The following is a 22,593-nucleotide window of genomic DNA, read 5'->3' as shown; positions in this document are numbered from 1 at the left end:
GTGTTGATTCTGTATGAAAGAAGGGACTGCAACTTTTGATGGTGGGACTCCTATTTTTACCAAACTGGGAGTCCTGTACTCCTTGTTTTAAAATCCTAGCGAGATCTCTGTAGTGTTTCCATAATTTAATGGTTAAAGTGAATAACGGATTCAAAATATGCATAAAATCCATATTCAATTATATCAAAAAATTTAATCAAATGTAATGGAAATTATTTACTTTCTCATACACTGCAGATTATGCACCACAGTTAAATTTATAAGAATATAAAACAAGTGTCCTGACTGATTCATTACTTTTTATTTTTTGAAGTTACAATATAAAATGTTTAATACATCTATCTTATCCAACTGAAAAAGTTCAATAAATGTTTCAGTTGGACAAAGGTCATAATGACAGTGTTTCTTCAGTGAAAATAAAATAAAAATAGCTTCTACATCAATCATTGGATATTTTTTCTTATAAAATGTCATTTTTTAAACATTTGTTTTACATCCTTGGTCCAATACAAGAAGAACAGTACTCCCCCACAAAGAGATGTTATATTCCAAGTCAAGGAAAAACGAGGAAATTTCTTCAAATCTGAAACCTCTTCAGACGTATTTCAACATTTCAGAAAAATAGGACCATTATACACATAATACAGAAATCACAAGTGTCTTATCACAAAGTCATTCAAAAATGTACAAATATTTATATTTCTTTACTGTCTTCCTCAGGTTTAGTTCATGAAGAGTCGCCTGCACTGTCTTTTGCTTGGACCTGAAAAAAGTATAATAAAGTCATTAGTTTGAGAGAAAAAAATTTACAAGTAGTGTGAAAAATCTCAGCTTGATGTATCTGTACTAATAATGCACCTTTCAAAGAATTTTTTAAGGAACTGAATACATTTTCTCTTCCTGATGTATCCATGAATCAAAAATAGATAACAACTACATACTTTGGTAATCACTATATTACAATACTAAGAAAAAGCTGTATACAACTCTAATTCTGTGTTTGTGTTCTAATGCATTTTCAAGTCCAGGCTGAGATAAAATATTGAAGCTGTATAAATTAAGTACCATACATTTTAGTCAAATCCAACTGCAAACAGCATAAACTCTGATCTGCCAATGCATATTGTGCCAACAGATCAGGGTCTATGTTGATTTTTTTATTTTATCGATCCAAACAAACTGCAATGATCAAGATCTGTTGGTGCATTATGCAATGACTTGGATCTGTACAGTTTGCAGTTTACACTAATAAACCACATTTTTCTAGCAAAATAAGTTCCTTCAAGAATACTTACTTGATCATAATACCTTACAAGAATTACTTCTACCTCACAAATCCAGCCCTCCCAGGTTGAAAACTTTAGCAAAAGGCTAACAGTTATCTGCCCACCTAGGTAGTGGATGGGCAGAGAGATCTCCCCTTGGTACAGGGATTGGCGGCAAATCCCAAGAATACCTCATTTACTACTGGGTCCGAAGGTATGCTCTCTATGTGGTTGTAACTGCAGGGTGACTGGGAGGGTGTATGTGTATTATGATTGATTCTCAATGAAACTTTTTACTAGAAAAAAATTAGTGTGTTCTTTAAATATGTTTCCCAATCAAAATACCTTAGGAGAATAGGTAAGAGATGGAGGGAGATACATCCCCTTACTTCGGATGATACCATCTCTAGTCCCCTAAGGTATGTGAGACAGCTTCTAGATAACCTTACTGAAGAAAACTCCATCTGTCTGGAGCAGCTTCAAAAACGGGAAAGTTGTGAAGCATCGTCGTATGAAGCTGTTGAACAACCTGGAAAGGTGATCTGTTGTGCAATAGCTAAAGGTTCTACCAGATCAAGCTGAGCCCTTTGCGATGAAAGATCTCTTTGATAAAAACTGGAGAATGTCAACTGTGATCACCATCCCATATCCTGGATAATGTCAGTCAGAGAACAGTTCTGGTCAAATGCTGTGCTTCTGGTAACTGCTCTATCTTGTGTAAATGCCAAAATGTGTAAAAGATTCACTTGCTGAGCAAATAACCCACTTCTTCCAGGATGAAAGGTCTGTGCTGATACATTTTCCTCTTCCTGTTCAAGAGGTAAAAAATAAGTTTAATCTCCTTCAACACAACAGCTGTTTCATTTTAAAATACCACTTCAAGGTTCATACTAGATCTTGAAGGTGATCTTCAGCTTAAGTGTCCAGAGCAGACAGTGATTTCATTTTAAAAAACTGGTTACCCTTGGATGGAAGCCTGTCCTAGGAAATGAAACATGGTACCATCATGAGTGAAACTGACCCATCTTGTTGGAACTGCATGTAATCTGGGTCCACTGATAAGGCATGATTCTGCCTGTCACAGCTAATGTAAATGAGGAAGCAGGTCTTGTAACAATGGCAAGTCAATGTTGATATTGCAAGTGGGGGGGGGGGCTTCATGAGCAATACTGATCCATCATATCGAAACTAACCAGACAGGTCCACTAAGAAATGTATTGCTGATTTAGCCTGCCAACCACCAAGGTAATGAGGAGGCATGATTGCATCATAGGTGAACTAATTAAGCTCTTGAGAGCAGTTAAAATGGTGTCTTGCTCTGCCAGATTAATACCCATCAAAAGGTCCCCTTGAGCAAGGGTCCAGTACCTCTGTCCAGGTGAAATCCAAATGAATAGAAAAAGATCCAAAGGTCTTAGCTTTGTGCAATGTCCTCTCTTCTATTATAGTGAAGTGTGGAACATTAAGTTTAACTGTGATGGGTGCTACATGTTCTCATCGAAGCGCCTAGAAAGTTAGCTATTGTGGTATGGATATCTCTGGTGGAATAAAGTACACCGGAGTGAACCAATGAGATTATATTCCACTGGCTTCCCATACTGACCCAATTGGTCCTGTATTTCATATTTTAGTAGAGTAATAAGAATGAAGATAAACTCAGATACTTTTGGTTCCTGTATCAAATTCAGAATCCTAGGTGTTGAATGTATATACATTTGGCCATTCTAGTGCTTAGGAAGCTGCAATTAGCCAGGACTTTGGGTCCAAGATAGGTGTGACAAAGTCTTGGACTGTTGGCATTCCACCTTGTCAGTAATGTCCATTATAAGTTGATCCTATTGAGATACAACTCCTCGAATGGGATTTCCTTGTCTTGGTGCAAACCCCAACACAGATTATTTTTTCATCTAATATTTTCCTTTAAAGTTAAAAGAACTCCTCATTTATGCAATATAGTTTAGCACATTCAATAGTATTCATCAGTGACTATTATTTCTCCACATCTGTAGTCATTCGGTCCTATGTTTTATGAAAATCAGAATAATCATCTCAATAGAATCCAACTATATTTAGCAATTATACACCCTCACCCACAAACAGCAACAACCTAACAGTTACAACTGTTATATATTTAAAGTATTGTGCAAAAGGTCTATAACCATATGTAAATGTTGTTTATATATGGCACATTCATGGAAATATGTTAATGAGGGCTGTCATGTGACCTGTCCATCCAATGTACGTTTGATAGTACTAAGGTATAAACGCATTTAATAGATGGGTCTTACATGAAATTAACAATAAATAATTAATATTTATTACAAGGAAATTTTTCATTATCATCAGTTCTAATTTAGAAAGTTCAATGGTAAAAATACAATACTGGGTGCAATGCTCAAGGCCATGACAAAGAGTAAAATGTAGCATAGTGACCATGCATTGGATTATTCATAGTAATTAGAGATCTGAGTCAGTGTTGTATATAGCTCTCTTTTCTTTGGAGGAGGCAAAACTGTTTGTGACATACTGGTGTTGTAATTGATATCGATTGTGAAATTACCCCAGTGTATGAAAACCCTCCCAACACAGTCCCTAGCTGATAACCATGTGCTGAAGTTTCACAGATTTTCTTGGCAAATTTACATTTTCTGTCTTGGAAATATGGTAAGTGTTGCTATTAACAGTGGAAGGATATGCTACAGGGAACTCTGATTGTGGAATAACATTTGGATGGATAAATGATTCTTTCTGATTGGTATGTGCATGATTTGTCATTTCAACTGAGGCACTAACAAGAAAGCAGGTTTGACATTTCTGGTTATTACTAAGTTCTTGGTAACTGTTGAGAGAGATAGGATTTTTGTAGCCAGTGATGTTATAGCCTGTGTGTCAGGTACATTATTTTCTATTAGTTTCTGACAAAATCTGTCAAGCCTGAGTTTGTAATGCATTTAGAAGCATAATCTGTAAGTATGTTTAGATAGCCATTTTTTCAATAGTGTGTTAAGTTTTTGTGCCCTAACTGGTACATATAAAAACCACTGCTCATTTGGCCCAACTGCATGCACCTGAGTTACAGGGGCAAAGTAAAATAGATGGTCAGGGTCACAAAAATCACTTCAATATTTGTTCATAAAACATGGGTAGATATTTGCAGGACATCTATCTGCAAGAGGGGTTAGCATTATGTAAGTACATTGTTTTTCATTTCTTGTGTTTCTCATGTCCTCCCCTGTTCCCATCTTTGTGTGTCTCTTGTTAAATTCTAAATAGTCTCGTTTAAGCTTGCAATGTTGCTTTAATGAGATATCTCCCCATTTTATATTTCTGTATTCTTCAACCCTCCCCATACTCCAAAGCGCAATGTATTGTTAAACCACAAAGTGTTTAGTATACCTGATGGTGTGATGTCACCCAAAAAGTGAGGATTAAGTGATCATCATCACTGACATCATTAAGAGTCAAGATGTTTCCTAGCCTGTAGTCCATTTTCTGTTTGTTTTATTTTTTCTAGGCTTTTTAAATCTTCTTTTTGTAAGTTGTTTCCCTCCTCCAAAAACTATATTGGTAAATTTCAGAAAGTGTCAGTGTCTGTTTGATTCCATCGAGACAAGCATAAAACAATGGTTGCCTCCCTTGATAAAATAGTTCCTAGCACATGGACACCATGACTGAGACAACCAGAATGAGGTGGGGAAAGTAAGGTAGGCAAAAAAGCAAGATTTCTGTTGCATGGGTGAGAAAGACATATCTGTGTACAGACTGATGTACAAGACCTGGTAAAAAATGAACATACATATCAATGTACAGACTGATGTACTGGACCTGGTAAAAAAAAATGAACAGACATATCAATGTACTAACTGATGTACAGGACCTGGGGGCAAACAAAACAGACATCAATGTAGTGACTTATGTAGAGACCTGGGGTAAACAAAACAGACATATCCTTATAAAGACTGATGTACATGACCTGGGACAAAATGAACAGACAAATCAATATAGAAACTGATTTCCAGGACCTGGTACAAAACACAGACATTTAAATGTACCGACTGATATACAAAACCTGGGATAGAATGAACAGACATACCAATAAAGTCTAAAAGTAAATACAATTTCAGTCTCCTGAAATGGAAACAAAAGCAAGGCTTGACAAGGTTTTAGCTTTTCACTGAAAGCCATCAGTTTACAACTCTGCTTATGTATTTGTTTACCTTAATGAATTTTCCAGGCATAGGAAAGGCTTGCTTGAAATCATTGTTGCAGTTTGAATATCCCATTCCCAAACCAAAACCAGCTCCAAAAGCCACAGGCCAGGGTCTTCCTGCAATAAAAAATGAAATATGAGATTTAAGTAAACTTTCTGCAATCAGTTTTCTGATGAGAACATTCTTCATTTATTTTGTTCATATTATAACATATCTGAAACTATCTCTTAACCATTCAATGTCTTTTCTAACGAGGCATGAATGTGATGAGTTTTACCATGCTGACACATTACAGATATACGGACTCACTAAAGACAGTGATGCAAGTGACTCTTAGTGAGCAAATTAAATGTTCAAGCAATATTATGACTTTATTTTGAAACCAATTTCTTGAAAACACATAAAACAAGGTAAAATGATAAAAAATATGGACCCATCAGATGTGTATTTAGATCAGCTTGTCAGATATCTAATAAATTTATGCAGAATAAGTCATATATCTGTGGACACTTCATTGGTCCATATGATTGAAAATTCAGTGACTGAGAAGTCCGGAGAAGTGGTATCCATATAATTGATGTTTTTCTGTATAATTCTTAAATGACTTTTTGTTAATGGAGTGACAGTTAATCAAAATGAATGAAGTTTGTTCAGAAACATTAAATGACCATGCATATCATGATGATTTTGAATCATCAAATATAATCCATTTAAATGTGCGACTTTTTGTGACAAAATCTTCGAGGAAATGTAAAATATCTGAATAAGTGCCTCCATTTTCTTTGGTACACACCATGTGTCAACAATATGGCTTATGATAAATATATACAAGCAACTTCACAGTTACTTATCTTGTCAGAAAAGCCCAAAAATAAATACATATAACACATCTCCAGTGGATTAAAATTAATAGGTAATCGACGATGACAGACCAATCATCATCTTTCAGTTCAGAAAACTGCCTATCACAGAGTTTCTATCAATTTATTCTGTCACCCAGGTTGCTTCTGTTGTTATGGATTTAACACCATTTTACAGCACATTATAAGCATTACATGGGGGAGAAAGAACACAGGAAGCTACTGGCAAGCATTATCACACACCCACATTGGCTGAACCCAAGAAAACTTACACTGAAAAAGATGATATGTCAGTGATCTGGAAAGGTGAGCACCACTGACAACTTGGCCACCTGGGGTTTCCTCTATCACAAAGGTAGTATTTGAGGTAAAAGCTTAAAAACAAAACTAAAAGCAGCAAGAAGTTTGTTATTCATGGTTATACATTTAACACAAACCTTTAAAAACTCAACCTGATGATGGATTACTACTGTATAATGAAACACCACAAACAGGAACAATTCCACAAGCTGTTGATGATTATGGAAGGCAAATGTTAGAGACAATCAATAGAATGAACCCTTAAACAAGCTACCTGACTGAATAACCTGACTGAATATGAGAGATAGCTACTGTAATGATGTTAATCTAAAGGAAACATACCTGCAAACCTTCTATATTGTTTTTTGGGGATGGGGGTGGGGAGACTGAACAAAAGATGTTTGGAGGTCACAAGGGGGTACACACAACACCAAAAGTGTGACTGTTAAACTGAGAATAAGTTCCTTATATAAGGTTATAGAGAATGATTTAAAATTCAAATTTAAATGAAAGAAAATCAAGTATGTTTTCTCTAAAACACTGAATACACTTTCATAAAAGTTCACTTTGTCAAATATCACCACATATTTTCACTCACATAATCTCAACCACACAGGCATTAAATAAAGAAATACTTAAAGTTTTTGTCTTTTAAATCCAATGGACAGTGGAATACAGTCTGAACTTGATACAGTCTTTGCCACCCTTAATAGATAAAAGGGTGGTGGTGCTTGAATGTAATGCAAGTGTCATTGTTGCACTCATCAAAGACTGTTGTTGAAACTTCCCCAAATACCTTGGTTTTTTTCTCAGTAAGGAAAATCGTCTTTCTGCATCTGCACTTGTCACAAGTTTTAGACATGCAATGGCAACACCAGTTAAAATCTTTCAACATATTAGTTACTTTTAAGACTGAGCTCTGCATTTGTGCATAGTCCTGAATAAGGATAAAATTACCCCCCCCCAATCCTTTGTGGCTGCACTTCACAAAGTCAAACTCCATCAACCAAGAGTTCAAAATTTAGTTTTGTTAGGCTTTTGTAACTTCACCAATGGCTTATCCTTCCCGGCTGTACTTTAACATTTTTCCTTCAAAAATGAATCACACTTCCACAGTATTCCAACTGCCAAAACAATATATGCAGTAAAGTCCAACTTCAAATTATTATTGCCGCTGATTATGAACTAGCCAATAATCTTTCATAAAGACTTAAATATTATCATTTAAGGCAATGATATGTAATAACATTTGTTATTTCCACACAGTAAATGCATCTCTTTTACTTTCCTAACTTCAAATTAATTGGGTTGTTTCACTTTATGTACTTTACCTCTGAAAATCAGCCTAACAGGCTCTGCCACAAAAGATTTTTAACACAATATCTCAACTTTCACATATTGTCATTCAATTAGTTAATCCATGCAAGCGTGGTTGTTTATCTCTGACCAACTTGAAAAACTTTTAATAAGCAATAAGACAATCAACTTTATAATCTGCCCTCAGTCAAGTTTTCCATCAGCACGTATCATGACTTTACTATTTAATATACAGGTTACTGTCATGTAACACAGTGTCAAGAAAGATCTCTCTCTTCTTTCTCTTTTTTCCCCTCAAGGTTGCTAATAAATCAATTTTGTTTTCATACAGGGATTGGGCACCAAACACTGTGAATACTTTAGTTACATGGACCAGAAGGTATGCTCCCCGTATGGAAGTAAGTGTGGGGAAGCTGGAGAATAGGTAACCTGTTGCACCACACCTATAGGACCAACCAGATAGAGGTCAGCCTTTTAGGATGAAAAGGCTGGAGAAGTGGACCCAGATCACCATCCCATAGCATAGACAATAAGAGTTAAAATCTCAAATGCAATCTTTGCAGTGGCTGCCCTATCTTCGTAAGCCAAGATTCATTTGGTGTGTGGTTTATTTCTGGTTTGCGGAATGAATAACCCATTCTATACAGGATGAAAGTCTGTGCAGATATGTTGTTCGTTCCTTCTGTGAGGGGTTAAAAAAGCCATGATCATCCTCAATGTTCCTTATTACCACTTGGGTCCTGTAGATGATCTTGAGGTGAAGTGTCCAGAGCAAACGGAAATTCATTACAAACATCAGAATTTAAGCCTATTCTTGGCAATGAAACCAGGGACCATCATGAGTGTTACTGATGCATCTTGTCAGAACTGCATATGTGATTATTGCATGTGTTTTACAGATTCCGTCTGTCATTTGCTAACTCAGTGAGGAAGCATGTCATATATGAGAGGTGAACTAATGAAGTTCTTAAGATCAGTTCTAATAGCGTCTTGTTCAACCACGTTAGTACTCATGATAGATTCCACTTGAGCAATAAGCGGAGATCATTGGGCATGTGTAATCAAAATTGGATAGAACAATGGATAGGTCTTTGTTTTAACTGACAGCCTTTCTTCCATGATGATGCAGGGTACCAGCGATCATGGAATGGCTGCCTTTAATTACGATTAGTGGTAACTGTTTGTCATCAAAGAGCTGTAGTAGGAAGTTATTTATTACGTTATTCATACCTGAAGTGGGATAAAGTGTTCTTGTGCAAAGATATTCCACTTGCCTTTGTACACAATTCAAGTAGAGGGCCATCTCACTTGAGCAATTTCTCCACCACTGATTGTGACATCTGTTGTACATGAGGCTTGTTTAATAAGATCCAGATATGCAGTTTCAGCATCTCTGGGTTGGGATTAAAAACAAGGTTGGTTGATAGAGCAGATAAGGGAATATATTTTTCCTGGACATTCTGTTGCAATATTAATGAGGTCATTGATCCAAGATTTCTCCAATCAGAATGGCGCAATCCATATAAGGTGACACTCCAATTCTCTTGCTTTCTGAATCACCCTTGGAACCAGAGCGTTGGATGAGAAGCATACACATCCAGAAAATTCCATTATATAAAAAGAGTATCAACTGCCCAGGCATTTGGATCCTGGGTTTCGGTTTTGAATTGGTCAATTCTTCCAGGATGGTCAGCTAATACATTTAGCTGGCCTGGAATATAACAAACTTGGACATGAATTGTTGTTGAAGACACCACATTAGAAAATCCAAACAAGAATGGAAAGATCTGGTGACTTGGTTCCACCTTGCCATTTAAAATAAGTCACCACTGTGGAGTTTTTGGACAAGAAGTGAACTCCATTCCCATGTAAATTCTCCTACCACCAATGAAAAGCTCTCAAAAAGGTTTTCATCATGAGAATGTTGACATATAAATAATGATCCTGAGGAGACCACACTCCAATGGCTTCCAAGAATGACAAAAGGAGGTATGCCCGCAGTTCTCTGTGCTTGCATTCATAAAAATTGTGTTTATTGGAGCTTCTACTTGCAGTGGCATCCACAAACTGAGTCAAGTGAGGATTCCCCATCTCTGAAAAGGATGCTCATATTGTACAGACTGAGAGGTTGGTTCAATGAACAAAGGCTCAGCCTCCAGTTGGACAACAGAAACATTTTAATGGGCACATAGGATGGTGACCAAATACTAAAACATATCCTGCCTCATTAAGCAAACCAGCAGGTGAAGGAATTCTCTGGTGGGTGGATTGTCCCATATAAGCAAGAAAGCCACCATTGTATTAATTAAGTGTTCCTTCCTCAGGAAGACATACTCATTTACTTGAACTCCAGATATAGATGACCAAAATCTTGGTATGGCATGAGGTTGGAGATGTCCTTGTTGACAGGGAAACTGAGGTTGAGAAGGAAACATTGGGTATTCTGATATACCTCACCTGGTATTTTATAGAATCTACTCTTTGTAGTTGAATCACAGGAATTTACTTGAAGCTGTGTGAGTTTGGATGTGAAGCCATGCCTCTGGCAAGTCCAAAATTATTGCACAGTATCCCTGCTGGTCATGGTTTTTCATGCCTCTGGCAAGTCCAAAATGATTGCATAGTATCCCTGTTGGTCATGGTATTCCATGCCTCTGGCAAGTCCAAAGTGATTGCATAGTATCCCTGCTGGTCATGGTGTTCCATCATGAACAAAGGACTGCAAGTGAGTGGAATGAGTGTGCTTAGGACAATGACCAGGTAAGGAGGCTAAGTTTATAGCTGAAGGAACCCTGGACAAAGGAGGCATGCAGAAAGTGATCCTAAGTACCTCAGAAAACACTTGTAGGGTCCATAAGTTGTCACAACAAATCTTTTCCCATTCAGCAACAAGGACTGGAACCCTCGTCCCACCAGGATCTATGATAAGGGTGGTGATTATGTCATTTGAGATAGGGAGCATCTCACAGAGAGAAACAATGGTGAAAATGATCACCTTCTCGCTGCCTTTTGTCCACTTTTGTTTGGGAGAACTGTGGTTTTTGAAAGTTGATTCTCAGTGGCCTGTGTTCTAGGGACCTCCCTGCGATCTATTTGCTGACTGCCTTACAAGTCCCTTGGCTGTAGCTGAGATGGTAAGGGAATGAAATCTGTGTCCTTGGTGGCTTGTCTGTGGATTTCATGAACCTGACCATCAACTGCGAGTTTTCTATATCATGCACTAGACCTGAATATTAAATACAGCTCTATTAATGTAATGGGGATGCCATCATGGCCCATGCAGATACATCCCAAAGACACCTAAGTAGTGTGAGGATGGCAAAGTGATGACAGTGAAACTTTGTTATTAACAAAAGAAAGAACAGAAAAGTTGGAAATTTATAGATGGAAGAGAACACTCCTCCAACTTGCTTTAAGGCAGAAAACTTCCAAACTACTTGTGTGTGGAATGCAAAGCCTTTCTGTTGAGAGTGATAATCTGAATAAGCAGAAGTAGCTGGAGAATGCACAGAATTTGGCATTACCGTATACATTGGGACAAGATAAAATAATTATCATTTTTCCTGTCCCAGAACTTATGGTGAAACTTTTTTCGCCTAGGACATATGTGCCAAGACTTAAGAAACGAAATAAATTTGTATTGCATTTGTGCTCCCCACCTCCCATTGCAATAAAATAGATAAACAAAACACTTATTTGATAATAAAAGATATCCATGAACTCTGTATATGTAGTGTAGGCTTCCATACTGTAGCATGTATCACTTGTGTCCAAGAACACATGCCGTTTTGTTCACTGACATGAACATTGAGAAACCAATTGTGTGTGGTTGTGCTCAAAGGTTTGAATATGTTAAATGACTGAAAACTGGATCCAACAAAATTGCAAACAAGAGGGAGATAATCAACTGATATCTTGAAGACAACTGTCATTCACGCATGACAGAGTGTTAGGTGCAAAATAATCAAGACGGAATTATATCCTGGTCTACTGTATGACAGTATCTCGCAAATAAAAATCATTATTTGAAAACACATTCTCATGAGTGTAAGTGACAATCTTTTCACCAATACGCGTTACAAAAGTATCATTACTACATGTATTTCCCCGCAGACATCAATGCTGCTTTCTATTAATTGTAACTACAGATGCCAAGCACACAGAAGCCCGAGTGGTGAATAAACACAACTGGCAGCGAGCAGTAAACTCCTTCTTTGAACTTACCGACAGGACATCAAAGACAAATGTTATTTTTATTACAAAGCAAGCCGACCTCAAAAACCGACTTTGGTTATGTTTTTTTGTGTAAAGGATATCAATACAAAGACAATCTTTTCGCCAGCACGGGTTACAAAAGTATCATTACTACATGTATTTACCCACAGACATCAATGCTCCTTTCTATTAATTGTAACTACAGATGCCAAGCACACAGAAGCCCGAGTGGTGAATAAACACAACTGGCAGTGAGCTGTAAACTCCTTTGAACTTACCGACAGGACATCAAAGACAAATGTCATTTTTATTACAAAGCAAGCCAACCTCAAAAACCGACCTTGGATATGTTTTTTTTTGTTACAGGATATCAATAAAAAGGTTATTTTATTGCAATGCAAGCCAACATTGGAAGCCGAATATGGATTCTTTGAAGTGAGATGATTTTATTTTTAATATACAAAGACGGCCGAGATATGGAAGCAAACTTTGGTTCCTTTTCACCAGCATTTATGGGAATTTTGAAAATAAATTGAAACAATGAAACAAATTTTAAAGTGGTACAATATAGTGCTTCATGCACAGACGTCGATGAACCAGTGTCGCCCAGAAGATATGGAGAAAAAATCCTGTGATTAATTCGTGAAAGGCCAGAAGAGAAGATGATTTCACTAACGAGAGGAAAATAATCAACCGATATACTGAAGACAACTGCCATCCATGCATGACAAGGTGTTAGGTGCAAAATAACCAAGACTGAATTATATCCACGTCTACTGTATGACAGTATCTTGCAAATAAAAGTCATTATTTAATTAGACATTCACTTGAGTGTAAGTGACAATTTTTTTGCCAGCATAAGTTACAAAACTATCATTACTATTTACCAGCAGACATCAATGCTCCCTGGTATTAATTATAACTACAGATGCCAAACACATTGAAGCCAGGCTGGTGAATAAACACAACTGGCAGCGTGCAGTAAACTCCTTCTTTGAACTTACCGACAGGACATCAAAGACAAAGGTTACTCTTATTGCAAAGCAAGCCAACCTCAGAAGCTGACTTTGGACACTCTGAAGTCAGTTTTATTTTTATTAAAGGATATCAATAAAAAGGTAATTTTATTGCAAAGCAAGCTGACCTTGGAAGCCTATTATGGATTCTTTTAAGTGTGCCAATAATTTATCTTTGTTGATGTTGAATATACAAAAACGGCCGAGATATGGAAGCTACCATTGGTTCCTTTCCATTGGTATTCACGGGAATTTTAATAATAAATTGAAACAATGGAAAAAAATTTAAGTGACACAATATAGTGCTTCGTGCATGAACATTGATGACCAAGCGTCACCCAGAAGATTTGAAGAAAATAAAATCATGTAATGAATTAGTGAAAGCCAGAAGAGAAGTAGACTTTGATTACATTTCTGGACAGACTGAAGATATGATGGGGGTCAAAAGTGCGTGAATTAGCAAGACTGGTGTGGATTTGAAAAAATCTGACTTCAGTCCTTGCAGTTTCCACTTCAGTTGATGTGTTGCTTCTAAAAAAAATTCATGGCATTAGAAAGCTAAAAAAAAAATATTCTTGTACTGAAAGAATGGATCATATATGTGCAGGAGAAGGGTTGTGTTGATGAGATACTGCTGCAGTGGATCAAAGAGTTTTAACTCAAGTACACAGTTTTATGATTTTTTAAAATAAAATTTCAGTTGGAGTTCATTTTCCGATATGTAATTTTCAAATGATTTAAAATGTGTTCCATAACTTATGACTTGAAAAACATGTGTACCAGAACATACAGTGTACAAAAAAATTACTTTTATAATTAATTTATGGTGTCCCAGCATAAACGGTAAAGGTGGCATTCCAGTCTCGCACAGGGTTAGAATTTTAAAGAAAAAGAATTTCCCCAGCTTTCCTCACTGGTTATACTGGCTATTTAAAAAAGACCTTGTATAACTTAGGTATAATTCAAAGAACCTTTAACTCCCTTTATTTTGGTGTATGATTGATAGGTGTAATATGGGTTATAGTATACAGCTTGGCCTTACTCCAGATGTGCACCTTTCAAAAAAGTGCTAGCTCCACTTAGTCATTTTCACTTCCTGAACTTCAGAGGTAAATTGTATAAAAAAGAGTGAATAACTTTTGTTACATTTTATATATTTGGTAATTCATTCATTGCACTTTCAGAAGCTGGTATTGTCTAGTCTGGCAAAATTCATTTTCCATATTTTAATAGCTGCTATGCATAGTGTACTTTAGACTAATTCAGGCTGATTTTTTTAGCACAAGGGAGCAGTCATTTTAGTTAGCAGTGTGTTTAAATCATGTACAATTTCCAAAAGTACAATATCCAAAGAAATATCCACATTGCATTAATGTAGCATAAAGGTATGCCAACATTCTCTCCTTTGTGCATGTTTTAAATGCAACAACTTCACCTTACATACATCACTCTCTCAAAAGCATATAATAACTGGTGAGCGCCCCTAAATAAGGTAATTCCGGTCTCAATGGGAGATAACTCTAACTGCCACATAGTAGGTCAAATAACATTTAGCTTCATAGGTAATACATTTTTGCCATATTTGCAAGGCAGTAGTAGTTATTCTAAAGTGTTATCATTGGATAATGTATAAGGGTTTTCTAAACATGATAGTTTCAGTGATGCTGGTTGTCAACAATCATGATTTTCCCATGACACATTATGGCAGGTATGAGTAAGTTGGAATTGTACATATTTTATCCCTTGGCAGATTGTTACCAACATGTTTCGCTCTTCTTACTAAAAGACATATCACAGTAGTCAGGTCAGACCCAGTGACCTGAGGAATTTTCTAACTGTCACTTCACCAGTGGTCTAACATCAAAGTCCTAAGTGATGTCTTTAACAAAATAAAGTTTATAACATAACATCAACCTCTCTTAAATTTAGATCATCGCCTACATGATCACATCTCCCTTTATGAGAAATACAGACCAACATGAAATACCATGACTATCATTAGGCTACATACAAGTAAAATTGTAAACACCTTTGTGACAAAAAATACTAAGATTCTTCTATATCACAAAAATGGCAAAAAGTACTAATACTTACTTTTGAAGAACACAACGGAAAAAATTATGCCTAATCCGAGACCACTTGCTGAAAAGAGAAATGCTAAGGTTAAGACAAGTGCTTCATAACTGATGGAAGTAAATAAAAATGCTCAACATGCATATCATATTACCATTAGAAACTCTGAGAAATTATGTCTTAATGCTCCCCTGCTTGACAGAGATACAAATATGATTTCACTTTCAAATAAACTTGACTATTCCTGTGGGTAAAATGGAGGGAATCAATGGACAAAAATTTCAAATGGGATTGCTTGCTGAAGCTATATTTCAAGATCACAGCTATTTATAAGTGCCTTCTTGTCTAAAAAAAAACCTAGCGAAACACAAAATTTTATCATGGTGTATGGCACTGGGCATTAATTATTTTCTGGAAATAGTTTTCCTTATCGAGTCTCTCTGACTCTGACCATTAATTCACAAATCAACAGTTGTCCTTTCTTCAATGCAAGACACCAACAAAATCTACTCAAGGTGTATAGTATAGAACTTAAGTAGTAACTTTAGTAGTAGTGAAAACTTTTTCTCTTTCTCTCCATCAATATGATCTTGACCTTACCATCTTACCCCAAAATAAACAGATGTTTTTCTTGTCTCATATGCAAGCCATCGATAAAGATTGGCAAAAGTAGGTAATAAAGCTTGGTTAAGTAGGTAATAAAGAAATGAAGATATCATGCAGAAACATTTTCTTCTTTGACTCACTTCTTCATTTATCTTTGACCCAAAATTTAATAGGTGTCCTTCTTATCTCATATTCAAGCCATTTTAAAGTTTGGTCATGATATCTAACATACAAAGTCAAGTTACTGTGCAGAAAGTTTTTGTTCTTTCATTCCATGTGACTTGGACCTTTCATCATTTGAGCCCAAAGTTGATAGGTTTCTTTCTTGCCCTCCATGCTTTTTGTTGTTGTTGTTCTCGGGTTTAACGCCATTTTTCAGCACAAGATAGGCTATACATGGCGGCCAATATAACTGGTGGAGGAATAACCCTGGAAAACCTAGGGAAGAACCACTGACCCACGAGAAGCTACAGGCAGGCTTTCCCACATACCCATGCTAGCCGAGCCTTGGACTCGAACCCATGCAGGCAGAGGTGAGATGGCAGTGATCCTGAACGGTGAGCACTTTAGACCACTCGGCGACTCAGGGCCCTCCATGCAAGATACTTACAAACTCTGATAACAGTATATTGTTAAGAACATCTGTTAAAATGAAATATGGAATAGATGAATGGACAGACAACAGTACACCATAACATGATATGCTCTGTCTTATTGTGATCATATAAAAATGCACCCAAGATATGAAAAGGCAGAGCTCCCTCATATAACAGTTCAAATATCAAGCTATTTTCCCCCAATTTTGGGACCTGTGACCATACATAAAATGTTTAACTGAAAACTGAACCAGGAGTTTCAACTAACCCTAAAATGATTGAGGGCCATCAGAAGGGCAGAGGTACATGGATTTTAAAAGGAGGAGCTTTCTAATTCAGCAGTCCACTAACTGAAAACTTAACCAAGATTTTCAAAAGACTCTGTACTTGTCTGGAGGAGTTCTGCGGGAGTAAATGTGTGCAGAGATGAAAGACCAATACTTACTGCTAATATGGTCCAATTATCAATGCATTCCCTCCAAGAATTAAGACTACTGACTAAACAGAAAAACTTGAACCAAGACTTTAAATAATGCTAGCGCTGCTGCCATGACTAGAATATGTGACTACTGTGTCTTGCCTAAGCTAAAGCAACTGTGCGAACAAAAATTGAAAATGGAAACTTCAGTTGGAATATATCACAAAACCTGTATAAAAAATGTGTACTCCCTTTTTATTTAATCATTTTTAATTTACCAGAAATTACTGCATCTATATCATAAAAAATTCTTCAAAATCCAAACATAGAAAAATGGGACACTCCAGTTTTTGAGTGTGCCTCTGGTAATTCTCAAATAAATAAATGTTCTTAATGGTCTGAGTAATGAGTTACTTTCCGTGACTTTTATTTCCTACTTACTACTTTTCATCACCTATTTGCTGACTGTACTAGCATAACTCCAGCAATGGATTATTTAACTTTTGCCTTAAGGCTAATTCATATTAGTTCTTCACTGAAGTTCCAAGTCTATCATCACTTTGCTTGATGAGTTTAGTTTCTGTATAAAAAAACAGTTTTTACAGCAAGTAAATGCTTGCAACATTTTCTGGTCAGATTAAATAATGGTTCAGACAATGAAATGAACCTTGGCACGGCAAATGATAAAAATCAAATCACATTAATATTATTTCAACTGCAAGAACAAACTTAAAGATCTAATAATGTTTCCTACCTGAAATATTCTCAGCATGTTTTTTATTTTTTAATGTTTTTTCTAATTTCATTGTGTTTGTTTTTGTAATAATATTATTATATGTTTTTTATCTTATAGGTGTTGTCTAATGTTGTAAAGCGCTTAGAGCTTCTAAAGATTAGGCGCTATACAAAGTCCTCATTATTATCATTATTATTTCAAACCATTAAGGGTTAAGATAATATCAAACAAACATGAAATGCTTTGTAATTGAGAGAAATTAAATTATCATTTTAAATTTTGCTGTTTAATTTGTCTGTTACAATCTCATAATTGGACAGAGTAAAAGTTTACTTTCGCTAAACTGACAGTATCATCTTCCCACCAGCACCACAAGGCAGGGTGCTGGTTGTCTAATGCCGCTCAGCCAACATAACATGTCCATATGATCTTTCATTAGTGCAGAAATAGCTAACCTGGATCCATCAGCTATTAATAAACAAGCTCTAGCCACAAAGCTGTGTTGATAAAAGAATAAGCTTAAACGGAAATGGAGGGGTGGCAAAGAATGAATTTGAAAATGAAGCATTTTCAGTTAACACTGACAGCACCTAAAGTTCTAAGTGGAAAGCTTTATGAAGATGAACTGTCATCTTGCAAACAAGCATGTGCAAGTTTAGCAACTGAATTGCCACAGTTCAAACAACAGTCTGAACAACAAATCAAGTCACTTATGGCACAAAAAACTGTTAAAGTTAGAGAAACTATAGAAAAATATCAGCATGAGATTTTTAGTCTTGAAAGGTCTAATTCTCAAGAATTAAAAACTCATATCAAAGACCCAAATGAAAAGGATAATAAATGATAAAGACAAAATGCTTCAGAAATTCCATTTCGATAAGAAAAACAAGATGCTTATTATGAAAACACTACTCAGGAGAACCCTAATGTGATATGCCATTAAGAGAGCTTTTGATGCAAATGGAGCATTGCAAAAGACCATAATTCATCAGAAGGAAAAGCTTTCAATATTTAAAGCTGACAATGAAAATGTAAGGCTCAGCAACATCAGATTAACTGATCACTTACATTATGAGCAAGAGAAGGTGACAATATTAAACGAAAAGTTAATAGCATCCAAAAATGCAAGTGATCTCGAAAGTAAAGGTAATAGCTGAAGAAAGACTAGAAACATATAACAGAGGACAGAGATTATTTCCAACTAAAATGCAACAATTTATTCAAATGTATTAGTGCAGTCATTTAGTTCATATTCTACCATTGTGCTGAAATGTATATGGTCTTTCTTTTGGAATACAACAATTAAAAGTGGCCCCGAGTGGCCGAGTGGTCTAAAGCACTATCCGTTACAGATCACTGCCATCTCACCTCTGTCTACATGGGTTCGAGTCTCGGATTCAGACAATGTGGGTATGTGAGAAAGCTTGCTAGTAGCTTCTAGTGGGTCGGTGGTTCTTCTTTGGGGTTTTCCCGGGTTCTTCCTTCACCATTAATACTGGCCACCATGTATAGCCTATCATGTGCTGAAAAATGGCGTTAAACCCTACAACAACAACAACAATAAAACTTTTGCTCTTAGTTTTACAGGGTGAATTATAACAGTATGTAAGGATGAATAAAAGCTTTATACACTTATTTTTAGTAGTTTGCAATGAAAGCAATTTTTTATTATGCAGCAATTTACTCATATTGTAAGAAACGAGTTATCTTTTCCTTTTTGCACTTCAAAAAGATATTTATGTGGACTTACATCATTTTGTACATAACAAAAACACACCGATATGATCTATAGGAATGGGAAAACAACATTTAAATGGGCTATAATCATCAGTTCATAGTTTAAACCTATCAGTAAGACAACCAACTTAAATGTCAAAATACATACGAATGTTTTCTTAAACAGTGTCCTGACGTTTTTCTGTAATCTGAATGCGTAAAAATGTCTGAGGGTAAAGGTATAAAAAAAAACCAGCCATAACTCAATCAATTTACAGATGTCCTTTTCAAATAAACATTATTATTCATCTGAAAGATGATATTACCCTAATATCTGTTTCAAGCTACTTCTAACAAACGGCTCAAAAACCTTTGCCGTCCCAACGACGTGTGTCGGCACTGTCCAAGTGAGTATGATGTGTACTACCATTGCGGGATAAACAAAAATAAGGAAGAATATCAATAAGGTATTAAATACCGACTCTCTATCTTTATAATATACAATAAAAAGATCAAGTCTCATACCGCTTTTCTATTTTTTAAACACCTGCAGGTCAATGCATCGAAAACAAGTGACATGAAAAAACGGTACAAGGACAAACAGAGGACACCCTCCGCATTCTAATAAACTTGAAGATCACTTAATCAAAATAATGCACTCGAATACCATTTTGTAAAAGAGGTACACTGACCAAGTTTAATGGATGTGTCTGAGAGACATCGGTCCCATTTTTGACCCAAAATATCTTCCGATCTCACGCCGGTCTCCGCCATCTTCACACATAGGAGATACTCTAATAATCGCAAGAAATTTCGAAATGAAACATAGAATCGGACATATGGTTAGTATAACTACTAGTTACAAAAAGTAATACGAAAAATTGGAATTTAACAAAAACGATGATAGAGAACTAGTATGAAAAGAAAGAAATATGTTCTTTTTAAACAAAATTCCAGAAGACGAAACAAACTCACACTTTAATCCCAGCGAATACTTTTAACTTGTATGCATGTGATTTATTTGCAATTAGCTTCACTAGATGTGATTTATTTGTGACTAGCTTCACAATGAAAGAAGAAGAAAAAAATAGCCACAATCCCCCATTTCCCCCCCCCCCCCCAATATCCACCAGTCTCCTTTTGGAGAAACAGCAATACCATCTACGAACAGCATAAGGCAAACCAGAGACCTAAATGGTCAACAGAACGAGGCAAATTATTGTTAATAATAGGAAAATCTGATGCATTAAAGGTATTAATTTTTGGTATGTCACTGGTTAGTGAAAAATCTAAAAATAAAAATCATCTCACCGTTTGGTAACAATGAAACGGACACAAAACAGTGCACCTTTTATGCTGTATTTGTTTGGGTGAGGTGGGTGTTTTTGAATTGTTACATGGCAGCGAACGAGCTACATTTTCCGATCAGTAAAACGTATAAATTTTGCATAGACTGCATGTAAGACCGAGGGGTGTGCGAGGTCTGGGCTAGACGTCCTGCTCGCCAAAGGAAAGTGAAGTGTCTCTCATAGCCTCTCCTTTCCAGGGGTAGCGATCGCCGCGAGAACCACTGTCTGGCTCTGTTGGGAAGGAGGATACATGCATATGGCATCTCCTACACTACTGTGTCCACAGCAGCTCCTTCATGCGGAGACCACTGATTTCTCAGAGCCCGCTGTGTGGCACGACCGAGTGCCCGGCGAAATAACTGGATGGGCAGACTGGGCTCGATAGCCTTGGCAGATAGCCAGTCTACGAGAAGGAAAACTTTGACTCCAAACCCGGGCAGATGGAGCTCGTTAACCTTGTCAGGCACTTCATATAGGAGAAAGAAACTCTGATACCAAACCCACCAAGTCACAGCCGTTGGATGATAGCTCCGCTGCCTTGTGGATATCTTCGGGAGAAGGAAAGATTACGGGGGTAAACCCAGACAGAAAATCTGGAGTGGAGCCCCTAAGGCGGCTGGGTGTCAAGTACGACTTCCTTCCGGTACCTCCTGCATTCGATCTAAAACCAGATGTTATGATCGGCATTCCTTTGGACCCCACCAGCAGGGACGAGAGGGGGATCCTGACGTCTGGGCAGCTCAGGATCTCCGAACTCTATGCACAGGCTTGCGCCTTGGAGATGCCAATCCAGCCTCGCACTTGAGTGAGAAAACAACACGGAAGGTGGCAGTCCACCCGATTGCCGTAGGGACGGAGCGTGACGGGTCAGCTTTGACGGTGGGAGGGATCATCGCGTCCCACGAGCCGACTACCACCCGCCTCAAGCCGCACGAGACAAAAGAAACAAGAAACCAACAAAAAAGACTACAGATTTTCGATTCGCAAGCTGGAACGTACGCACCATGTGCACGGAAATATATGACGACCTCAAAGAGATGGACGACACCAGGAAGACGGCCATCATAGACAGAGAGCACACTAGACTAAATGTCAGCATAGCTACCCACCAGGAAACCATGCTTGCCTTCAGCGGCTCCCTCAAAGAGGAAAACTTCATCTTCTTCTGGAAGCTGTCCGCGTTTTTCCTGAAAAGTGTTTGCCAAACCAGACATAACAAATTGGATGAAGATCTTCGGCAAACTTAAATAACTCGATACAAGCCAATCCAGTCAGGTCAAAATTGTTAATGGTTCGTTTCTCGATACTCTGGTCATATCGTGTGTTGGATGTCCAAATCGCTCAAAATACTTTGAACACTCCCATTCCAAGAAAACTTCAGAGACAACATGCAACCATATCAACCGATATAAGATCTTTATAATCGAATCTGGTATTCCATAATCAATCGTGCTGTATTCGACACAACTCGATATTATATCATCGAGAAAATCAAACCTAGTAGGCTTCCAGAATTTTTTCTCTTTAGCAAAATGATCAGCGATTGATGGGATCGTAAAGCAATTACTGAGTAACTTTTCATGCATGACATCGTCATGGGTATATTTCAGCGCAAGATTTTTCATTTCTTCGTGGAGAGATTATGGTCTATAAATATCACTATTAGGTATTCCAAACTGATCAAACTTATTGTTTTTTATACAGATACTTCTATCAGGCTTTGTTAATTCTTTGTGATTTTCTTCAGAACTCTGAAATAACTATACTCATAAAGGATCAATTTTATTTATTTCGTTAATAAAGTTAAATATATCTTAAATGTAACATTTCGATTTCGTGGAAATATTGTTGTAGCCGATGTCCACGCATGTTCATTATGATCAATACTATTCACCGGAGCTCCGTTCGATTTATA

At 36.9% G+C, this 22,593-nt stretch overlaps 1 protein-coding gene across 1 annotated transcript; it reads right to left on the bottom strand.

The window, feature by feature from the left end:
• Nucleotides 1–286: 286 nt before the first annotated feature.
• On the bottom strand, nt 287–20,128 carry LOC149781453 (MICOS complex subunit Mic10-like). Its single transcript, XM_089935538.1, has 4 exons — nt 20,022–20,128; nt 15,279–15,326; nt 5,483–5,592; nt 287–763 (listed from the first exon to the last, which is right to left on the bottom strand). Exons 1-4 carry the CDS (start codon nt 20,101–20,103, stop codon nt 728–730), a joined length of 276 nt encoding a protein of 91 aa, XP_089791664.1. The 5' UTR covers nt 20,104–20,128; the 3' UTR covers nt 287–727.
• Nucleotides 20,129–22,593: the final 2,465 nt, after the last annotated feature.

The sequence above is a fragment of the Sinohyriopsis cumingii genome, chromosome 15 (genome assembly GCF_028554795.1).
Source record: "Sinohyriopsis cumingii isolate HCF-2022 chromosome 15, ASM2855479v2, whole genome shotgun sequence".
NCBI lineage: Eukaryota > Metazoa > Mollusca > Bivalvia > Unionida > Unionidae > Sinohyriopsis > Sinohyriopsis cumingii.
The sequence above is the reverse complement of the archived record's forward strand: the minus strand, read 5'-3'. Positions and strand labels throughout refer to the sequence as shown.